Source organism: Herpailurus yagouaroundi, unplaced genomic scaffold (genome assembly GCF_014898765.1).
Source record: "Herpailurus yagouaroundi ecotype Mexico unplaced genomic scaffold, PumYag 202, whole genome shotgun sequence".
Taxonomy (NCBI): domain Eukaryota; kingdom Metazoa; phylum Chordata; class Mammalia; order Carnivora; family Felidae; genus Herpailurus; species Herpailurus yagouaroundi.
The window spans coordinates 4,565,381-4,587,677 of NW_024412433.1; the positions used below are offsets into that span (position 1 = coordinate 4,565,381).

At 49.9% G+C, this 22,297-nt stretch overlaps 1 protein-coding gene across 1 annotated transcript in view; it reads left to right on the plus strand.

The window, feature by feature from the left end:
- Positions 1–19,450, plus strand: part of ASB18 (ankyrin repeat and SOCS box containing 18) — a 44,734-nt gene extending 25,284 nt beyond the window's left edge. Inside the window, exons 3-5 of the mRNA XM_040450339.1 lie at positions 1–178; positions 17,449–17,562; positions 18,076–19,450. Of these exons, the coding sequence (XP_040306273.1) occupies positions 1–178; positions 17,449–17,562; positions 18,076–18,261 (478 nt within the window). The 3' untranslated portion in view covers positions 18,262–19,450. The remainder of the gene's footprint in view (positions 179–17,448; positions 17,563–18,075) is intronic.
- The last annotated feature ends 2,847 nt before the right edge of the window (positions 19,451–22,297 follow it).

Sequence of the window (22,297 nt, forward strand, 5' to 3'; positions counted from 1 at the left end):
GGCGCGCCTCCTGCTGCGGCACGGCGCCGACGCGGGCGCGCTCGACTACGGCGGGGCCTCGCCGCTGGCCCGCGCGCTGCAGACCGCAGCCTTCGCCGCGGAGGCCGCGTCGCAGCGCACGGTGCAGGCGCTGCTCAACCACGGCTCCCCCAGCGTGTGGCCCGACGCCTTCCCCAAGGTAAGGGGGCCCCCCGGGGGCGGGGCTGCGGGGGGGCTCGCGCCGCGTCTCAGATTCAAGGGCCCCCCCGCCCCACCCCCCCCCCGCCCCCCCCCCCCCCCCCCGGTCCCATATGCAACTTCTGATGGTGTGGGGTGGATGTGCATGTCTGACAAACTCCCGGGTGAGGCCGAGGGTGCTGGTCTTGGGACCACACTTAGAAGAGCAGGACCCAAAAGCCTCCTGGCCGGAGTCACTAGAAAATTAAGTTGCCTGGGGCGCCTGGCTGGCTCAGTCTGTAGCGCATGGGATTCAGTCCCAGGGTCGCGAGTTCAAGCCCCACCCTGGGGGAGCCTACTTTAAAAAAGAAAAAAGGAAAATTAAGTTGCCTACCTGACTGTATCCGTCCATAGTAGTTACCTGGTGATGCCAGGCACTAAGTTCCACGACGTCATCATGGCCCAAAATATTTTGGCAGCTTACCTCTTGGTGTAATTGGTAAACAATAGGTATGGGTCTCCTGTGGGATCTGAAACGAAATACCCACTCTGACCACCTACCTTACCGATGAGATTAAGGAAAGCACTTCACACTGTTTGCAGATCTTTGTCATTCCGTCCACACCACACTCCTGGGAAATACGCCAGGCTCATGACGGTCTCCTACCTGGGTTTCAAGCAGGTGAAATGCCCCTCGCTGGGTCAGGGCTCTGTTGGGACCTCAACCCCGCTTTGCAGACTTCACTCTGAGCAGCTTGTCACTTTTCCCACGTGTCAGATCTACCCTGAAATGATAAAGATGACGACTAAAGATGTCCCATCAGAGAAAATACTTAGAAGGTGGAAAATGTTTCCAAAAGTTCCCCAAATATTGGTTGGGATAAGAAGATATTGTCCTCCCCATAAAAGACTTCACTGAAGGGAAGTCGTGCCATTAGATGTCAAATCGAGCATGCTTGATTTAAAAATTATCCCCAGGCTCGCCAGTCATAAGCAAGAGACATACTTTGGCCTGTTAAGTTTTGAACAAATATCTGAAAAGCTACTACTTTTAAAGGACAGTACTCGGGGTGCCTGGGTGGCTCAGTTGGCTAGGCACCAGACTTCGGCTCAGGTCATGATCTCACAGTGCGTGAGTTCGAGCCCCGCGTCGGGCTCTGTGCTGACAGCTCAGATCCTGGACCCTGCTTGGGATTCTGTGTCTCCCCTCTCTCTACCCCTCCCCTGCTCATGCTCTGTGTCTCTCTGTCTCTCAATAATAAATAAACGTTAAAAAACATTTTTTTAATCAATAAATAAAGGACAGTACTCCAGGTGGGCTGAAATAGTAAAATTCACACGTTTCTCTCAAATGCTAACTTTGCCAAGTGTGTCTATCAAAACGTAGGTGAAACGTGGAAAACCCACCCACTGGACTCCCTGAGTGTTTCATTACCTCACCATCACAGTGACAAGTAATTCTCTTGTGGCACTCCACTGTGGCAGGATCTCAGTATGGCAGGCTCTTGACAGGGAAGGAACACCCACACTTTTATATTCTATAACACTTACATTTCTGAGTCATCATTTACACTGTAATGGGTCCCAGACTTTATTGGTCTTAGTTCATCGACCAATAAAATGGGATCAAGACCCACCTGCTGTCCCTCCAGTTCACACTGCGTTTGCATTAAAGCAAGATACTTCAGCCCTCGGGGCGTGAAACTGCATAAAGAAGGAAAAAGAAACAAGCAAGACAAAAGAAGTGACTTTACGCGATGGACCAAAAGTGAAAAATATTTGCGGCAAATTCTTTAAAAGAAAAAAAAAAGGTCCACTTGTTTCAGTAGTAACCAGTAGTAAATATTCCTTTGTTGGTCTTAGAATTATGCAATCTTTGTGGGTTTCCAAGTCCCAGGCACGACCTCACTGGGCATCATCCCTGGGGGCAGGGCGTCTAGCGCCTGAACTCTGTCTTCAGAGCTGTAAGAAGTACCCTACCTATGGGGAGCCTGGGTGGCTCAGTCGGTTAAGCGTCCGACTTCAGCTCAGGTCATGATCTCACAGTTCCGTGGGTTCGAGCCCCACATCGGGCTCTGTTCTGACAGCTCAGAGCCTGGAGCCTGTTTCAGATTCTGTGTCTCCCTCTCTCTCTCTCTGCCCCTACCCTGTTCATGCTCTATCTCTGTCTCAAAAATAAAAAATAAACAGTAAAAAAAAAAAGAAGTACCCTACCTAGACCTTGAGATGCAGGACAAGGCACAGGGCGCCCCCTCTGGACCCCCGAGGGGCCCTCTCCTGGGATCCGCCCCCCACTCCACCAGCCCCACAGGAATGTAGCATGGTCAGCGGGCTGCAAGCCGCAGGTAGGTTTGAATGTGGAGGCTGTTTGTTATAGCAGGGACCAAGAGGCCCTGGGAAGTGCTTAGCTCCCAGAAGTGACGATCTGTCTGCAATTTCACGCCATCTGCGAAGGAACTGGAGCCTCCCTGAGGGATCTTAATACTCGGAGGCATTCACAAAACAGCCGCACTGCCTTTGCCTCCCCTGCATGGAGCACCACGCCCGAACCCGCACATCTTCAGTCCCTGTTTGCTGAATGAGTGCAGGGATGCCGGCGACTCCGGGCCACAGCGGCCTGTGGGTTAAACCTTTGGACACGGGGATCTGACTTCTTTGCGCTGTTCCCCACCCCTCGAGGGGACGCCCCTGGAAGGAGCGCTGGTGGGGTCCGCAGCCCCCGGCCCCCAGCACTGCGGTCAGAAGCAGGTTTCAAAGGGGAACGCGTTTACCACCCCACTGAGAATCTTCTAAGCAAAGACACAAGCGCCTGTGTTGTTGTGGCCCTGCCCCGGGACAGCAGGGCAAAGCACGGAAGCAGCGTGCTCCTGCAGCCAGGCCCCTGCAAGCGGTCGGTCCGCCGGGGAAGGGGTCTGATCGCCACGCAGGACATCAAAGGGACAGACCCGACTCCGCTCAGCAGACTCGCGGAGCACGCAGCAAACACTGAAAACGACTCTGCAGGCAAGACTCAGCACCATGGCGGGGCGTAGACAGAGGCACCAGGGAATGTCACAGAGCACGCCGTCCGTGGGCAGCAGCCGTGCTTTAAATAGATGTAAAGAGACACCCACGGAGCTCAGAATTACTGAGGCAAAGGTTTCACAGCGAGCTTATGACATAAATCACAGCTCCCCCAGGCCCAGACAAAGGCACCGTCGCCGCGGCAGGCGGACTCGAAGCATCCATCGGAGCCGTGCGCAGTGCTCTGCCCCGAAAATCAAAGTGGTGTCACAGCTTAGGAAGCAAGCGTGTTGACAGGAAGCCAGGACTTTCCACCCGGCTGCCCGCTACTTAACGCCAGAGTCAGACGGCGGGACTCCAGGGCAGGTGCAGACGCGGCGGCCGGCCGCAGCCAGGTTTGAATTCGGGAAGGCGTCGGGACAGGTGGGGCCCGGCCCGCAGGAGAGTAGGCAGGAGTGTTTCTCTAAACACACACATGTGGACCTGACTTGTTCTGCAGCCGTCACCAGCGGACCGCGGGTCGGAGGAGGCCTGGTCTGCAGTGAAGCGCTTTGCTCACGTCTCTCTCTCCTTGTGCCGCTGAGCCGGGCGGCCTAAATCATTCAGACTCAGCCCAGGAGCGCAGGAAGCACAAGGACAGGACCAGCAATGAGCCATCTGACCGCAGACGTAGGCTGTGCTTCCCACAGGCAGCCCTTGAGCACTTACTCACTCGACAGACATTTCAGGGAGCTACTGTGCTCCGTGTTGGAGTCAGTGTTGAACTGTGGCATGTGCATTTCCTGCCCTCACAGAGCTGCCTCACGAGAGTGGAGGACAGTCTTGACTCAGACAACGACACACTCAAGGTGAAGTCGCCACGGCCAGAAAGCTGCTAAACCGAGGCCCACTGTACCTTGAAAGTGCCAAACAGGGGGCCTGACGTGGCTGGGGGGGCGGTAAGAGGCTCCCCGGGCAGCTGCGGAATGAGCCTGGACCTGAAGGCCAAAGAAGCCGCCATGTAAAGGATAAAAGAAGGACCATTCCTGGCAGAAGGAACAGCACGGGCAAATGTCCTGGGGCAGACAGAGCACTGCTATGTATGCAGTTGAAAGGTGACCCGGTAGCTAGGAGGAAACCGCCCAGAGGGAGCAAGAGGCAGGGGTCTTAAGAGTGACGGGCTTTCGCCTTTGTCTTAAGAACAAGGGGAACGTGTTGCATCATGTTAAGCAGCAGAGGTGACGCGATCAAATGAGTATTTGGGATGATATTTCAGCTCGAGTGTGGAGAACATGCCAGAGGAGAGGACTGGTGGAAAATCCAGGCGGGGCATGCGGGTAGCGTGAACGAGGGGAGAGAAGAAGGTTGGTGGCGAGAATGGCAGATTCTAGAAACATCTGCAAATCTCTGGCCTTGCCTCACCTGGGCACCGACCACGCTGAAAGTGCGGACCCAAAGTTTTGGTGTCTTCTTTTTGCCTGATGACAGAACGCGGTAAAGCGACCTCACAGGACCGCCAGCTGCACCAGAGGTTTAGTGGGAGAATCCCGGGGTAGCAGCAGCCACAAACCACACTCCCGTTTCCTGTCTTCACAGAGCTGTGTGTGCGTGTGCGAGCGTCCCCGGTGGGAGGAGGGAGGTGAGCTGTCTCCAGGAGCGCACCTCTGTTTTCCTTGTTCTTGGTTTATTTCTCCATCTACATACAGAGCAATGTGCCTGTGTGATTTTCCCCCTTAATTTTCTTTCTGCCGCCTCATTAGCCGAGGAGAGTGTACGTGGGCCCTAATGACACCGGGATGTCAGAGCAGTGTGGCAGCCGCATCTCCGCAGACAGCAAGGAGGCAGCGGAGATTTTTTAAACTGTGTTGGCGTAAAAATAATGAAGGCAGCCAGCTGCCTGGCAGACGTGAGGGGGCACGGGGCTGGGGGACTGGGGAGGGCCGGGGAGCCCCAGAGAGGTGGAACAGAGAGACAGGAAATGAATTCCCAGAGACAGGCAATAAGACTTGATCACAGTCTGTGACCCAGGAAGGAGGGGCCCGGAGGAGGGGGCGCTTCTGCTGAGGGAGGGCAGCTCGTCCTGGGAGGGGGGACGGTGCGGGGAGGCCTCCCTGGCGCCTGCAGTCGCTGGGAGCCATTTAACGTTTTGCAGAGAGTTAAGTTTGAGGGCCAATCGCAGGGTCACTGGAGGGATACGGTTAGCCTGGGGAGGGTCTGAAGAAGCAGGCATTGCATAGGACACCAAATACATGTCACCAGACTAGGTCTGGAGGGGTCCGGTGTGAACCGCTCAGCTTGACGGTGCGGTTTTCTCCCAGCGCAAAAGGGGGGCAATCGAAATCGGAGACCACCGTGCTCCAGGAAACGGCATGTTAGTGGTGGCTTCTGGAAGCCACAAATACCCTCACCCCAGGGGCACACTGTGTGCTGGTGAAGGGATGAAGTCGGGCTCCGGGGCTCGGGTGGGAAGACGTCTGCCTGCCCGGCTCTCCCTCCACCTCTCCATCTCCCGCATTCACCGTCTCTCTCCTTCTCTAACGCCCGCTTCTGACTTCGTAAGAGTAATGGATTGGGACAAAACACACATTTGGGGTAGGACGGGGCCCAGAGATGATCATTCTTACAGTAGCACTGCGATGACCAGCTTTTAAAGTGCAACTTCTCCTGTCCCCGTACTAGAAGAGCCGCCAAGACAAGAGGAGGGAAGGGAGACGGGAAAGGGAGCCGGGAGAGAAAGCAAATCCTCAGCACTGCCCTAAGTTTTCAGGCGGTCAGGCGCACATTACAAAACTGTGTTTAAAGTCGACCAGGCAGTAGGGGATGCCTTTGGAGATACAGTGCATTCTCGGAGATGGAGCAAAGTGCAAAGGTGGAAACCTAGGAAGCCGGGTTGCATAGCAACCTGCGAGCTGTGCTGGGAATAGGGTAGGAGAAGAGGGCTCCCAGGGGGGGCGCAGTCACCAGGTGAACGGGCAGGCGGAACAGGGCTGGGCATGGTCCTCGCAAGCCTTCCTCCAAGCAGAGGAGCCCCTCCGGTCTCCCGCCGGGAAATAACAGCATCACGGACCTCGCCCGCATTTTGACAGACCTCCTGTCTGGCTCTTGCCTTAATCAGTGACAAATAGGCAGACAGGTAAATAGACTCGTGAGGGGGGGAAAGGGGCAGAAAAACAACAACAACAACAAAATGTGGGGACGGCATCCAGGGAGTGGAAAGGAAATCCGTACCTCTCATCAAAAGATCCAGAAGAAAATCTGAGAAACCATGTGCCGTCATCTACAGAGCGCAAGAGGACATAGCCTTTAAGTGCCTAAAGCAGAGCCGGTTAAGGGGACAAGGCAGTAGCATGATGTGACAAGGGGGATGGGGGCTGGGGTGGGGACAAGGTTATACAGCGGCGGCTTGGACAGCACCTGAAGGGAAGCAAAAAGCAGAATTGATTCATAAAAGGAACCAAGTTGGTGACGTAAGTGACGGAGCTGTGCTGTTGGCACGTGTGACCTCAGATCCACTCCCTGGCGTCCCTGCCTTCTGCTCTGCATGTCGAGGGCTGGGGATGGTGCGGCTAGACCCCTTGAGCTGAACTCAGGGTCCCATACCAGCCGGCTGCTGGCTGGCTTCGGCGAAAGGAGACCCCATGAAAGGGAGGGAAGAAGCCTGCATTTCCACGGCTCCAGCGCCCTCGACGGCTCCTCCCCATACTCCCAGCCCCCACCGGGCAGACTTGGTTCCAGCCTCCGTCGTATCTCATATAACAAGAAATGGAGAAGTAAGGGCAGGCTTCGGGATGGATTGTTTCTGTGTCCCCAGGAGGTCCCTAAGGAACCAGATGTTTTCCAACCTCCGTGACTTGGCTTCGTCCTCAGGATGGCTCATCTCTTGGTCGGAAAATGGCTTTCAGCAACAACTGGGCCAGCCAGCTTCCTCGTTTCATATCCACTTGCTTTTTTCTAGAAGCCCGAGGAGGCTCCCCTGTGTTTCACTGGCCCCAGTTGACTTAAACCTGCACTTCCCCAAACCAGTCATGGCAAGGGGAATGGAGTTATAGCGATTGAATTAAACTAATCCTTTGGAGTGTTGGAAAGTCAACCACAGTGTGTTAGCTACAAAGGAAGATTAACATTAAAAGCTGTTCCTGGGGCACCTGGGAGGCTCAGTTGGTTAAGCGTCCGACTTCAGCTCAGGTCATGATCTTGTGGTTCGTGAGTTTGAGCCCCGCGTCGGGCTCTGTGCTGACAGCTCAGAGCCTGGAACCTGCTTTGGCTTCTGTGTCTCCCTCTTTCTCTGCCCCTCCCCTACTCACTCTCTCTGTCTCTGTCTCTCTCAAAAATAAATAAACATAAAAAATTTTTCAAAAGCTCTTCCTAAGTACAAAAGAAAAAAACAAAACCAAGAAACTAGAAGAGAAAGTGGTGTTTATGAAGGACAGAGGGTAGAAAGCCAACCCACAGATAAGTGATGTTGCTGAAGAAGAGCCTAGAACAAATGGATCACAAATAGTAATCAGGGGCACCTGGGTGGCTCAGTCGGTGAAGCATCCAACTCTTGATTTCAGCACAGGTCGTGGTCTCAGGGTTGCAAGATCGAGCCCTGAGTCAGGTGTGGAGCCTGCTTAAGATTCTCTTTCTCTCCCTCCGCCACTCACACATAGACACACACACACACACACACACACACACACACACACACACACTGTTTCTCTCTAAAAAAGAAACAAGAAATAGTAATCAAAGACATAATAGAAGAAAACTTAGGTGCACTAGAAATCTTAACTCAAAGAAGTCGAATGGATATTCTCTGCAAATCGGTGATGGGAGTCACACTCCTATATACATTCTAGCACAAGTGTTCTAAAAAAGCATGGAAAGGGGCGCCTGGGTGGTTCAATCAGTTGAGCGTCCAACTTCCGCTCAGGTCATGATCTCGCAGTCTGTGAGTTCAAGCCCCACGTCGGGCTCTGTGCTGACAGCTCAGAGCCTGGAGCCTGCTTCGGATTCTGTGTCTCCCTCTCTGCCACCCCCACCCCCGCTCATGCTCGCTCGCTCGCTCTCTCTCTCTCTCTCTCTGTCAAAAATAAATAAACGTTAAAAAATTTTTTAATTTTGAGAAGCATGGAAAAATCTTGCAAAGTATCTGAGTAGAAAATATTCATAAAGGAATAAAAATCAGTCTAGGCTCCAATTTCTCTGCTGCAATATTATCAGAAGACAATTAAATATCATCCTCAGATTCCTTAATCTATACACCCAAAGTGGGGCTAAAACTCACAACCCTGAGACCAAGAGTCACATGCCCTGCTGACTGAGCCAGCCAGACACCTCTCATCTTCAGATTTTTAAAGGAAAAGTTTGGTTGCTAGAATTTTAGATTCAGCCAAGATGCTTTTCATTTGGGTGGTAAAAGTAAGACACTTGTGTCTTATCAACCTTGCCTTCCTAATGCATTTAACATATATATACTTGGGATTCCTAGCTGGTTCATTCTCATTAGAGAATGCTGTTGATCTCAGGGTTGTGAGTTTGAGCTCCACTTTGGGTATAGAGATTACTTAAAATCATTTGAAAGAAGAAAGAAGGAAGGAAGGAAGGAAGCTAGAAAAGGAAGTTAGGAAACAAGGAAGGAAAGGAGAGAGATGAAAAGACAAAGTTCTACTTATTTATTTATCCAACAAATATTTACTGAGCACCAGCCATGCATCAGCAACATATTAAGTGCTTTGGGTATAGTTCAGAAAAAAAAACAAAAAAGTAGTCTTGCCTTCATAGAGCTTACATTTGAGCAGGGAGACAAGCTTTAAACAATGAGCATCATCAATGGGCCAATAAAATGATAAAAACTATAGTGGGGGGGGGTGGGCAGTTGCAGCTTTAAGCGCAGTATCCAGGGTGGGTGGCTTTGAGCCAAGATTTGAGAGGTGTGGGCATCAGCTGTGCAGGTGTGCAGGTGTCTGGGGGGAAGGGGCCAGCTGACCAGCAGCCAGCCTATGGCCTGAGGCAGGAGTAAACCCGACCTGTGTGTGGAACAAGGGGACCAGTGTGGCTGACGGTAGAGAGAGCTGGTGACAGCAGGAGATGGGACCAGGGGTAGGGCAGGGGCGTGGATGGTGTGGGGTCTTGCGGGACACTGTCACGACTTTGGCCATCAGAGGGGTTTGAGCAGAGTGGCAGGACCCGACTAACATTTGATGGGGACCCTTCTGGCCTCCGTGCTGAGAACATACATCAGGCGAGGGGGTCCAGAAGTGGGGGGACGACTTAGGAGGCTGTTGCCAGGATCTTCTCTGATTCTGAACATATTTTGAAGACGGAGCCCCCAGGATTTCTTGACAGATTGGATGAGCGATGTGAGAGAGAGGAGTCAAAGCCAACTCCAAGGCATTCAGCCTGAGACGCTGAAAAGATGGGTTTGCCATCAGCTGAAATGGAAGGTTGTGGGTAGAGTAAGAGAAATGGGGGCTTGTTTTCGATACCAAGTAAGTGGTTGGCTGTCCAAGCCCAGAGTTTGAGAGGGCTATAGTTGAGACTCTGGGTTTTTGTTTGTCTCTGTTCTTCTTTCTTCATTTGTTTTGTGTCTTCAATTCTACACATGAGTGAAATCATACGGTATCTGTCTTTCTCTGACTGACTTATTTTGCTCAGGGAGACTCTCCGGTTCCATCCATGTTGTTGCAAATGGCAACAGTCCAGTCTTGTTTATGGCTGAGTAATATTCCACTGCATATATGGACCACATCTTATTTACATATGGATGGTACTGAAAGCCAGGAGACCAGATGGGATCACCAGGAAGTGAGAATACATTAAAAAAAGAAGAAGAAGAAGAGGAAGGACCTATGAATGCAGGGGTGTTCTCACATCAAGAAGAGGGAGAGAGGAGAAGGCAGCTGGGGAGAAGCAGCCGGTGAGGGAGGTGGGATGAGAGCGTGGCTTCCTGGGAGCCAAGTGAAGAATGTCACAGAGGAGGACCTGACCGCATCAGATGTGGCCCACACAGCACAGGGAGAGGGGAGCACTGCGCAACTGGGTGTAGCAGCCCGCTGTTGCTCATAGCAAGGGCAGGGTGTCTGCGGTATCTGGGGCTGAAGACCAATGGGATGAGAGTACTCCAGCGGACAAAGGGATAAGATGGAAAACCATCTCGGGGTTGGGAAACTCAAGTCTGCAGATTCCTTCCCCCTTGCCTCCTCCCTGTGTCTCAGCATCTTCCTCCTCTTTCCATCCTGACGGCCACCAGCTGAGTTTCAGCCGCCACCATCTCTCCCGTGGCCCTTGGACACGTCCCCTGAACTGGGCCCCCTGCCTCCAATATGGCCCCCGGAAACTGTTCACAACGTTGTAGCCATGGTGCTATTTCTGAAATCAAAATCTGATCCTGTCACTCCCCCAGGGCTCCCCCGTGCCCTCCAGGTCGCCCAGCTTCATCCTGGAGGTCAGCATTCGGCCCGACGCTGCCTTGCCTCCCTCCCCAGTCTCTGGCTCACATGCCCCACATCACGCTCTGCGCCCCGGCCAACATTTTCAGCATCTCCTCACCTCCCAGGTTTGGCCACTGTTTTCTCCACCCAGCACACGCTTGCCCTCTGAACCCGCCCTACCTTCTGTAACTCCTACTCCTTAACTAGGTCTTGACTCCAGTGTCCCCTACTCCACAGAGCTGGTCTTCCCCTGACCAACTCGGCCCCCATTGCGAATCCAAGTCTGACTTAGGTCCCACTTCTAGCACCCCGTGATCCCCCCACCACAGTTGCTGTGGCACCTGTTGTCTCTTACTGATTTTACTTTTATTTGGGACCATCTAGTTTAGGGCTGAAAAATCCTGGGAAGGCAGAGTTTGCCATTGTAGCACACAGACATAACACGGTCCCTAGCTTCTCGTAGGAGCTCGGTAGATATCTGGGCCGAAAGGCTTAATGGACAGGTGGTGGGCACACAACTCAGGGAAAATAGAGACAACTCGAGTAATTGTAAGGCAGGTGGTAAAACTAAACGCTAATACCAAAAGTTATCTCTGAAGGAAGTACACAGCATAAAATATGACCTTGTAATAATCATGATCTGGAACCAAAACTCCAGATGTTATTAAGGAAGGAGAAGAATTGGTTAGGAGAAGACAGTGGCACATCTAGAGATGTGCCAGGGATAATGGCACATCTAGAACGCAGAAAATACCATTCTAATGTTTAGAAAATATGGGCCATTATTTTTTATCTTGAAGGTAACCACTAGGAGAATTTTAAATAGGATACATACTTCCCAAATATAAGAATAAACACAAGGAAAACACAAACTTGTATAACAGAAATCAGACAACAAAGGAACGGGCATAAAAAAATCATAGAAGAATAGGGGTACCCAGCTGTCTCCATCAAAGGAGCGGAAGACTCTCGATCTCAGGGTCGTTAGTTTAGAGCCCCATATTGGGTGTAGAGATTACTAAATACATAAATAAAAAATAATAATATATAAATAAACCTTTGAAAAATCATAAAGAATAAGAGTAAGCCCAAATAGATTATTGATAACAATAAATATACATTTCTTAGACTGCCCTGTTACCAACACAGAGACACTCAAAACATGTTAAAACCGGAACGAGAGGGTTAACGGAGGTAATTCTAGCAAAAACAAACGAAAAATAAAACGATGGATTGATACTAACACGCAACATGGAAGAATTCCCAGGAGATCCACTAACTGAAGGGACGAGATGCCCTGACGGTGAGATAAAGAATATGGTCCACAGTGAAGAGACAACCATCGGGAGCCTATGCGGCAAAGAAAGGTGATGTTACAATGGAGAAACTAACTGAAAAATAGTAATTCTAGGTGATTTTAAATTCACATCTCAGTCTCTCATAGATCAAGTGGCGGGGAGGGGGGAGGAGAAGCTTCCAATCATACATGTGATAAGTGCATGTTGAACTTTGAACCCTGCCAACAGACTACAACTTCTGGTACTCCAAGGTAGATATCATTTAAAGCTGTAATAGAGGGGTGCCTGGGGGCTCAGACAGCCAACTGTCCAACTCCGGCTCAGGTCAGGATCTCACGGTTCGTGAGTCTGAGCCCCACCTCCCCCTCTGTGCTGACAGTGCAGAGTCTGCTTAGGATTCCCTCTCTCCCTCTCTCTCTGCCCCTCTTCCAGTTGCATTTTCTCTCTCTCTGTCTCTTTGAAAATAATAAGTAAACTTTAAAAAAGGCTGTAATACAATACATCAGAAATTAACAGCAAACAGCTAATTTTCAAAAATAACCTTTTGAAAATTGCATAGCACACTCTCAAAAAACTATTGCATCAATACTTACAGAATTGCAGAATACTTAAGAAAGAGAGTTAGAACCCTGTGCCTCAAAACTTAGGGCTGTTACCATACCCACACCACTTTAAAAGTTGCTTTTGTTATGACTCAAGTGGGAAAAAATGTTACTAAATTAACTGAGCAGTCGATCCAAGGGGTCAGAAAGAGGAACAAAGGCATTAATAACAATAAGTGCAAAATTTAATGGATTCAAACATTTGAAAAGAACTGGTCAATAAAATCCAATAGGTGATTCCTTGAAAAAACAAATTAGTGAAATTCCAGTAAGACTAAACAAGGGAAAACATTGGAAATACAACTACAGAATTTCTTTTTATTTTTCTTAATGTTTAATTTTGAGAGACAGAGAGAGTCAGAGTGTGAGCAGGGGAGGGGCAGAGAGAGAGGGAGACACAGAATCCGAAGCAGGCTCCAGGCTCCAAGCGGTCAGCACAGAGGGCTCGAACCTGTGAACCGTGAGATCATGACTGAGCCAAAGTCGGACGCTCAACCAACTGAGCCACCCAGGTGCCCCCAATTACAGAATTTCAAATGAAAAGGGGTGCTTGTTCCTAGAGAGAGTGGGGATATCTCCCATCCAGAATTTCTCTCCACCTGCGTAGATAGATCAAGAAGGCCCTGGGCCCTCTGCCTTCCTGGGCTTCACCAGTGCAGTCTCCCAGCAGACAGTGGGAGAAGGAGGGAGAGGTCAGAGGAGGTCTCTGTTTGGCCCCCTCTGTGCCTCAGGCTGGCTGCATGTCCCCAACCCAAGATCACTACTCCTGATAGCCCACGTGACTCTCCACCCTTCAGTCCCAGAGGCAGAAGTGGCCCTGCTCCCAGCTCCACATTAGTGTTTTGACTTCCCCTGTACTCACACCGGGCTTAATAGCTCCTGTATCGGTAAACCCTCCCGGGACGATCCTACGTCAGTGTGCTGTCTCTGTCCTATTGGAACTCTGACAGATACACCTGCAAAGCTAAGTTTCTTTACAATGAAGATTGTTGCCATTTGCAACAACATGGATGGATCTAGAGGGCACAATGCTAAGTGAAATGAATCAGAGAAAGACAGATACCATCTGATCTCACTCATACATGGGATTAAAAAATAAAACAAACAGGACAAAAAGAGACAAACAGGAAAACAGACTCTTAACTATAAAGAACAAACTGGTGGCACGTCTGGGTGGCTCAGTCAGGTAAGCAGCTGACTTCGGCGGTTGGTGAGTTGGAGCCCCGCATCAGGCTCTGTGCTGACAGCTCGGAGCCTGGAGCCTCCTTCGGATTCTGTGTCTCCCTCTCTCTCTGCCCCTCCCCTGCTCGTGCTCTTTCTCTCTCGCTCTCTCAAAAATAAACATTAAAAAAAAAGAAGAAGAAGAACGAACTGATGGTTACCAGAGCAGGGTGGGGAATGGGTGAAGTAACTGAAGGGAATTAAGAGTACGCTTACCATGATGCGCACTGAGTCATGTTTAGAATTGTTAAATTACTATACTGTGCAGCTGCAACTAATATAACACTGTATGTTAACCATACTGGAATTAAAAAATTTTTTTAAATAAAATAAGATGAGATTGTTTTCCAGGAAAATATAGATTAACAAAATGGATTCAAGAAGAAATCAAGGGCCGCCTGGCTGGCCCAGGCAGTAGAGCGTGCAACTCTTGACCTTGGGGTTGTGAGTTTGAGCCCCATGTTGGGCATGGAGTTTACTTAAAAATAAAATCTGGGGCGCCTGGGTGGCTCAGTCGGTTGAGCGTCTGACTTTGGCTCAGGTCGTGATCTCACGGTCCATGAGTCCGAGCCCCACGTCGGGCTCTGTGCTTGACAGCTCAGAGCCTGGAGCCTGCTTCAGATTCTGTGTCTCCCTCTGTCTCTGCCCCACCCCACGCACACTCTGTCTATCTCTCAAAATAATAAATAAACATTAAATTTTTTTAATAAAAAATAAATAAAATCTTTAAAAAAAAGAAGAAATCAAAATATACCAATAACTGAGGAAGAAAGTGAAAATATTAAAGTATTATCTGCAGCATAAGACCAGGCATAGACAATGTTAAATGCAAGATCCGTGCCTTCTCGCTTCCAGGAAGTTTGCACTTTTAAAATCTTGGAATGTTCTAAAAGGAGAGAGATTTTCTAAGCTAAGTCGACATAAAGTGATATCAAAACCTGACACAAATAGCTTACAAAACTGAAACAACAAACCACATTTAGTTCTTAGAAGAGATATAGAAATCTTAGCAAATTGAATCTGGAATTTTCTTCAGATTAGTCAAATAGAGTCTGTTCTGTGAAGACAAAAATGGGTCGGTATTGAAAAATCTTGTATCAACTTGCTTAGAAAAAGGCAAAAAATAAAATTAAATCCTAAAATTTACAGTAACTTAGGAACAGAAAGACACTTCCTGAATTTAGAACAGAGAGTCTATCTGAAACTAATATCCAAGGTTATATGGTTTAGTGAAACATTACAGATAATCCTATTAAAATCAGGAATAAGATAATGATGCCTGCTATCAATATTGTTATTTAACATTGAACTTTAAAGCTCTCACCAATGTAATAAGACAAGAAAAGTAAATGTGAGATATTTATATTGATAGGAGAAAATACCATTATTTGCAAATACAAAGATATATTTGCAAAAATATAAAATATATTTACAAATCAATGAAAAAAATAAACATACTATAGAAAATTGAGCAAAAAACATAATTTAGCAATTCACAAAAGAACACAAATGGTCCACCAAAACAGAAGTAAATATTCCATATTGTACCTATCAAATTTAAATAACTAATGAGAGGATTTGGGTAGGGAGAAAGAGTACTCTCATACTCCATTCTTCAAAAAGTGTGCCAATTTGCACACTCACAATTTGACAGCATGTTTTAAAACCTTTAAAATGTACAGACTCCTTGACCCTACATTTCTGCTTCCAGGAATTCAATGTCAGAAGAGGACAGAATTATCTTAGCTACATAAAGGGGCGCCTGGAGGGCTCAGTCAGTTGGGCGTCCGACTCTTTATTTCAGTTCAAGTAATGATGCCAGGGTCATGGGATCAAGACCTGTGTGGAGCCTGCTTAAGATTCTCTCTCTCTCCCTCTGCCCCTCTCCCCCCCCCCCCTTGCACTCTCTCTCCCTCTCTCCCTCAAAAAAGAAAAAAATAAAAATAATTTAAATAAGAATGGTTAGGGGCAGAAAGAGATAGAATCACATTCAAGAGTGTTCGTTGTTTGTAACATCAGTTTACAGTAGTTGTTTCATTGAATACATTATAATATGTTCATATATTCATCAAATAAAATATATGTTCACTGAAGTAATGTTGAAGTGCTCATTTATGATTTCTGAATTGTGTGTAATCTGTTTTGAGTGGACAAAAATCAACTTTCAAAATAATATGCAAAGTATTAGCCCACTCTTATTGTATATATTGTTTTTTTGTCCGAATGCATTAAACATTAGTATACTTAAAATGCTAATAGTGCTTATCTCTAAACAAAGATACACTAATTTCTTGTTTTGTCTTAACATTTTAAAAAGGTTTCATATCTGAACCAAGCTCAGTAAGTTGTGAATGGAGCAACCATACTGGGGGATTTAAGTACTTTCTTCTATTTGACTCAGTTCAGAGAGCCCCAGGGAGCTCAGCCTTTGGCCCTGTTTGTTAATTGCCTGCTGTAGATATTTGGTGCCTGATCTTAAGAAAATTGCTTAACCTCAGTTTTCTCGATGAAGAAATACTAAGAATAGTTTTACAACCCTTGGTAAATCTTAAGCCTCAAAAACAGAAAACTATGATGTTGCCCTGCCCTTCCCCAAAATCAAATCTGAATTTGATGAATTTTCCAAACCCAACCATTAGTTTACAAAAAGCAGAGGAGGAACATCGTGTCCCCAAACCCTACAGGAATACTGTGAGCAAAATCCCAACACTGAGAGACTCTGCTGGACAAAGAACCCAGTTTCTTCAATAATCTATAACATGATACACAAATAAGAGATCTGATAATACATCATATCAACCAATCTCAACCCTGTTGGCCTTATTTCAGTTCTTATTCAGACAAACAATTTTTTTTTTTTTTTTTTTTTTTTACTATATAATGGCATTGAAGAGAATTGAAGAGAAAATTGTGAATTTAAACACTGGCCATATATTAGATGATGCTAAGAAACTCGTTAATTTCTCAGGTCGTGTAATGATGTGGTTTCTTCTAAAGCATCCTGTAAGAGTCACACTGAAATATTTATAGAGGAAATGATAGGATACATTGCATTTGCTTTAAAATAATCGGAGGTAACGTGGGTGTGGATGGGGCAGGGCTGGCCATGTGTTGATGGGGGGCGGTGCATAGGGACTATCATACCATTCAGTCTACTTTTGTGTTCATTCACATGTCACGATCACAAGAAAAAGCTGATTTTTAAAAAGCAAATAGTGTTCTCATTTCAATCGTAAAATTTGCAAATAAGAAAATAGGACTCCTTTGCCAGCAGAGACTGGAAATAAAATGGAAAGACCAAGTCGGGAGGAAATTCAACGGCAAAGTGATCCTTCTCCCTCAATTTCCTGACACATTAGAAAATTGAGATAAGAATTTGTAAACACCATCCTTGGACCAGACTGCCAACCAACAGAACCTCCTTCCTCTTCTCTGAGTAGCATTCCGGAGACCAGAAGAGCCCACGGAGCCATCGGCACCCTGTTCCTGGGAAAGTGAATGCGTAAGCACTTGGCCCAGACTCGGGGATGTGCTGCCATCACGGGGCTAAGATGGGCCACTTGCCTTGCGCTTGTCTGGGAACTAACTTCCGTGGCCCTGCTGTCCTGATCCCTCAAGGGCTGTTATCCCCGGTATGGCTGAGGTAGAGTGGGGTCACACAGCCAGGGAGTGGCCGAAGTGGGACACAGACACCCCCCCACGTCTGCTGGCCCTTTCCCCACTTGGACCCAGAGCCCAGTCGACGTAAGTTCTGTCCCCCCCACTTCCGACCAGGTGCTGAAGACCTGCGCGCCAGCCCCCATGGTGATCGAGACGCTTTTCAACTCCTACCCTCAGCTCCGCGTGTCCGAGTCCTGGCGGGAAGTGATTCCGGAGGAAGTATTTCAGGTAAGGGAGCGCCCTTCCTTCCCCCTCAGCACAGCATCGCTGGGTTTCTGCTCACCCGCCCGCGCATGCATGTGTGAGTGTGTGTGTGTGTGTGTGTGTGTGTGTGTGTGTTTCCTCACACTATACCCAGGGAAGCGCAAAGCATCAAAAAAGGACAGAGAAGGCAAAGTGGAGGTGTATCTAGGTACCCAACAAAGTCCACGGTCACTGTCAATTAAGAAACTGTGAGGACGTTCCCCTCCCAGCCCCCATAAGCCTCCAGAAGCTCTCCCCTCACGTCTCATTGACTTGAGTTCTGTGCACATCGCCCAACAGCGAGTGCACCGTGCAGTGGGGGGAGCAGAGCAGGATTTGAGGAGAATACCTGTGTTACCTGTGGTGTCACCCAAAACGGACTTCCTTCAGACCCCCTAGAATGGCACCTCAGGAAAATCCACGCGCCCCCTTGGTGGAGGGCGATGCCGGCTGTCAGGTGCAGCGCTCCGGTTGATCTCCCGCCTGCCTTCTTTCCAGATGCACCAGGCCTTCTACCGGTCTTTGTTTGCTTTGGCCCACACCCCCCGCTGTCTGCAGCACCTGTGCCGTTGTGCCATTCGGAAGTTACTTGGCAAGAAGTGTTTCCGCCTCGCGCCCCTGCTACCCCTCCCAAAGTGCCTGCAAAATTACCTCCTTTTGGAGCCGGAAGGTGTTTTGTACTGAAAACCAGAGCGCTGGGACTGAGGCTCTGATTCTCACTGCTGCCTTCCGTAGAGGCGGTGCGCTCAGGGGAGAGGAGGGGCAGACCCGGACGGCACCTGCCACGTCCCCTGGCGGACGCACGGACCTCACAGATTCCCGGTCACTTTGGAACAGAACTGGCAATAAAAGGCCTTTCTGCCTCTCAGGGTTGCTCGTGAGGGTCAAGGTTGTGAGTTCCACAGTACTGGCATCAGAGAGTACTTTTCAACAGAAGTTGAACGAAAAGATACACTTGTTTTCCCAAGGCTTGTGTCCTGCCTGCGGTGGGTTAACAGCCTCCATGCTGCCCATCAGACCATCTGCCTCACAGGCACTGTCCCACCCCTCCTGGAGCCTGGCCGCCTGGAAGGGCTCTGTGCCCAACACGTGAGAGGGGTACGTACTGAGAGAGAACACCTGTTTCCGTAACAAGAGCACCTTTCTGGAGCCCCCTGGTGCTTCCCAGCACATCACAGTCCCGAAGCCCCTAAGGGACATTGGAGGGGCGGCGAGCCCAGCGTTCTGGTCCCATGTGAGTCTTCTGACACTCTCGCCAAACCCCGAATGATTCAGCCGTGGCAACCTGCAGGAAGCCAGATGCCAGGAACAGACACGGGTTGGTAGGGGTCGCCATCAACCCAGCCTGGGCATCACATACACAGAGAGCTCCTCAAGGTGTCAGGACTGCATAGGCCATACCTTATTTTCTGTATTCTGGTGCTTTTGGTATCTGGGACCTGGCTGACCCTGGAGGGACTGCCCCTTCCAGGGCTGGTCGATTCCTGAGGACAGCCAACCGTTCACCCCAAGCACGCTTTTCAAGAGCAACCCCACCAATCCAGAGCTCTCACCCCCACCCACCTCCTTTACTGGGCTGTCACACTCTGGGCTACAGTCCACCTGTCCTAACGGTCCCAGGGCCAGGTGCCAGACAGGTAGGGACAGCCCTTATACCCCAGAGCCTGCTGAAATGACTCCCACTAGCCGATCCTAAGCCCGTCTGTCCCGCCTGGCCCTGTTCCTTCCATGGAAACCACAAGAGAGGCTTTTGTCCACATCCCTTCCCCCAACCTCCTGACCAACCCTGAGTGCTTCCCCACATGCCCGCCCCATGGCATGCCGTGTCCCTTCTCTTGGGAATGGTGAGTAACAAACGATCTTTTCGATGGTAGTTGTCCTCTAATCTGTTTGCCTCCACAAGCCCTCAAAGTTTTTGTTGATACACCAGATTGCGAAACAAGAACTCTTCACCACCATCCTCTGGGGTTAAGCAGGGGCTCCATCTTTTCCGGTTTGAGCCAGCGCACGGGTGTGCTGAGACGGGCCTGGGGGGCGGGGCATGCCTCCCACGGCTGCCGATCTGGAAGGGAGCGCACAGCCTAGGCAGCACCTGCAGCATAGATGGGCCGCTGTGTGCGCCATGATGAGGCCTACTGTGGAGCTGCGAAGGGCACCAGCCGGGCACGCCCCCCCCCCCCGCACCGTGAGGGCAGACATCCTGAAGCAGGTAGCCGGGCTGAGCCTCGATTTCAACACAGTGGGCCAAGGGGGTGATAGGACGGCGTCCCCCAGCACCTTCAGCTGACCCACCCTCACACCCCCACCCCAAGAGGACGGCTGTCCCCAAGCCCCTCCTCCATAAACATTCTGCGGTCACCACTGTTTCGAAGGCAGGGTGCAGGAATGTGCAGGGTGTGGTGGAGGAACAGAGACCCGGCCTCCTGGAGGGGAGGGTCCTTGTGCTTTGGCAGCTGGACGAAGGAAGGACTGGACGGCATGGGGGCACATTGGGAGGGTCTTGGCTTCCAGACCAGGGCTTCTGAATTTCCCTGGAGAAGCCGTGAGGCTCCACGGAGCAGGTGCGCAGATGTGGTCACCACGGGACTCTCGGGAGACCGCTTTGTCCTGGAAAGGCAGACAGCATGCTGCGGGACAGGCAGGAGCCCACAGTGACACCCCAGGGAAAGGGTTGCACCCCCAAGCAAGAGCAGCTACTTAACTGAAGTCAAATGTGATGTCTCAACTGGACAGTGAAAGTGTCCACGCACCTCCTGTCAGGTCAGGATTCGGCCAGAGAACTGTCGCAAGGTAGGTTTCACCAACTGGAAAAGGATCTTGTTGCATTGCAGATTCTGACTCTGGAGGTCTGGGCTAGGGCCTGGATCATGTACGTCTGTGAACGTGAGGGTTCTTCACGAGTGTGGATAACAGCCCTGCTCTTGGGGGCGGGGGTGGCCCCACTGAGTGCAGAGACCGCAAAACCCCAGGTCCAGAGCCCGCCCAGGGAAGGAGCTCAGTAAATGGTCCCTTCTGTTACTATGACTGCATCATTATTAGATGAAAACAGCCTGATCGAGGGATAAGAAGTGGAAAAGCCAAGCCATTTATAAGAATAAGAAGGGCAAGAATACAGGGTAAGAAGTGCAGCCACTGAGGAGCCCTGTCCTCACTGGATTTTGCAAATGAGAATCTGAGCAAACATACTGTCCTTATAGGATGTAATCCTGAGCCACACCCCCCCCCATCCCGGCCACCTGAGAAAAGAGTTCGGCCGTATTTCTGAAATGCATTACAATGTAAATGTTAGAGTCCTGGAACAAAGTAGAACTCCCTTAAAACATACTGACTTTAGGGGCACCTGGGTGGCGCAGTCGGTTAAGCGTCCGACTTCAGCCAGGTCACGATCTCGCGGTCCGTGAGTTCGAGCCCCGCGTCAGGCTCTGGGCTGATGGCTCAGAGCCTGGAGCCTGTTTCCGATTCTGTGTCTCCCTCTCTCTCTGCCCCTCGCCCGTTCATGCTCTGTCTCTCTCTGTCCCAAAAATAAATAAACGTTGAAAAAAAAAAAAAAACATACTGACTTTGTACTTCTAAAACTCTGCTAAAGGATGATCAACTGATAGGTTGCCAGGGGCACCGGGAGGGACTCAGTCAGTTGAGGGTCCGAGTCTTGATTTGGGCTCATGTCATGATCTCATGAACTGTGAGATCGAGCCCTACATCGGGCTCTGCACTGACAGCTCGGAGCCTGCTTGCGATTCTCCCTCCCTCTCTCACCCTTCCCACACACGCTCTTTCTCTCTCTCAAAAATAAATAAGCTTTTTAAAAAATACATAAACAAAATAAAATCTAGGCGTGCCCAAGAATAGCTAATCCCTAAAGTTCCTCAGGTTTAGTCATTCACGCACCCATTTAGCCGTTTGCTCTTTGCTTTAACCAACTCTGACCGAGCCTGCCGGCCGCCGAGCCCAGCACTTGGGGTTGAGGGCCCGTCACCAACCAGACAGGCTCACGGGCTCCTCCTCCTCGGGCAGCTCACAGCCAAGCAAAGAAGGCCCATTTGTCAGCCAGGCTCCTGGAGAGACCTGAGCACTTGGTGGGGTGGGCTGCAGAGAGGAAGTGCTTTCGATCTGGCTTCGGCGCCGCATCGAACGGGGGATACCTGTTTATTCCCGGGGCAGGTGGAAGTTCAGGCACCTCTCCATCCATCACTGTCCTCACTGTGTCCCGTGCACAATCGTGAGGCTTCCGGGACAAGCTCCCGCAGCCCACTGCACCAGCCAGTAGCATCTGCACGTCGCGTACCTCCAGACTAGCACTCTTGGTTACCCTGGACCCCGGTGCGGCAGGAACAGAGCGACGATGCCGGGCGTCCTTCACTCTGCCTCCAGCTCATCGGGAAAGCAACATCACAGCTTCCCGAGAATGAGTAGAAAACAAACTGGCGCTAGAAATGTGCTCGGGGGCCATCCAGATGTGCCAGTGGCCATCCAGATGGGCTAAATACCGTTCCTGAGTTACAGTCATGACTGGAGGGGACAAAAATGCCTGGTGTGGTTGTTTGGGGCTGTAGCTTACTCATCAAATGGCGTGGAATTCATTCATAGCTTCTCAGAATGTAATTACTGCTAGCACTTGCTTTGTTTGGCAAAAGAAATAAACTACCTGTCCAAAAAAAAGCGTGTTGTTTTGACGACTGTGTCTAGCTATGTTCTACGCTACATGTATTCAGAAGTTCTC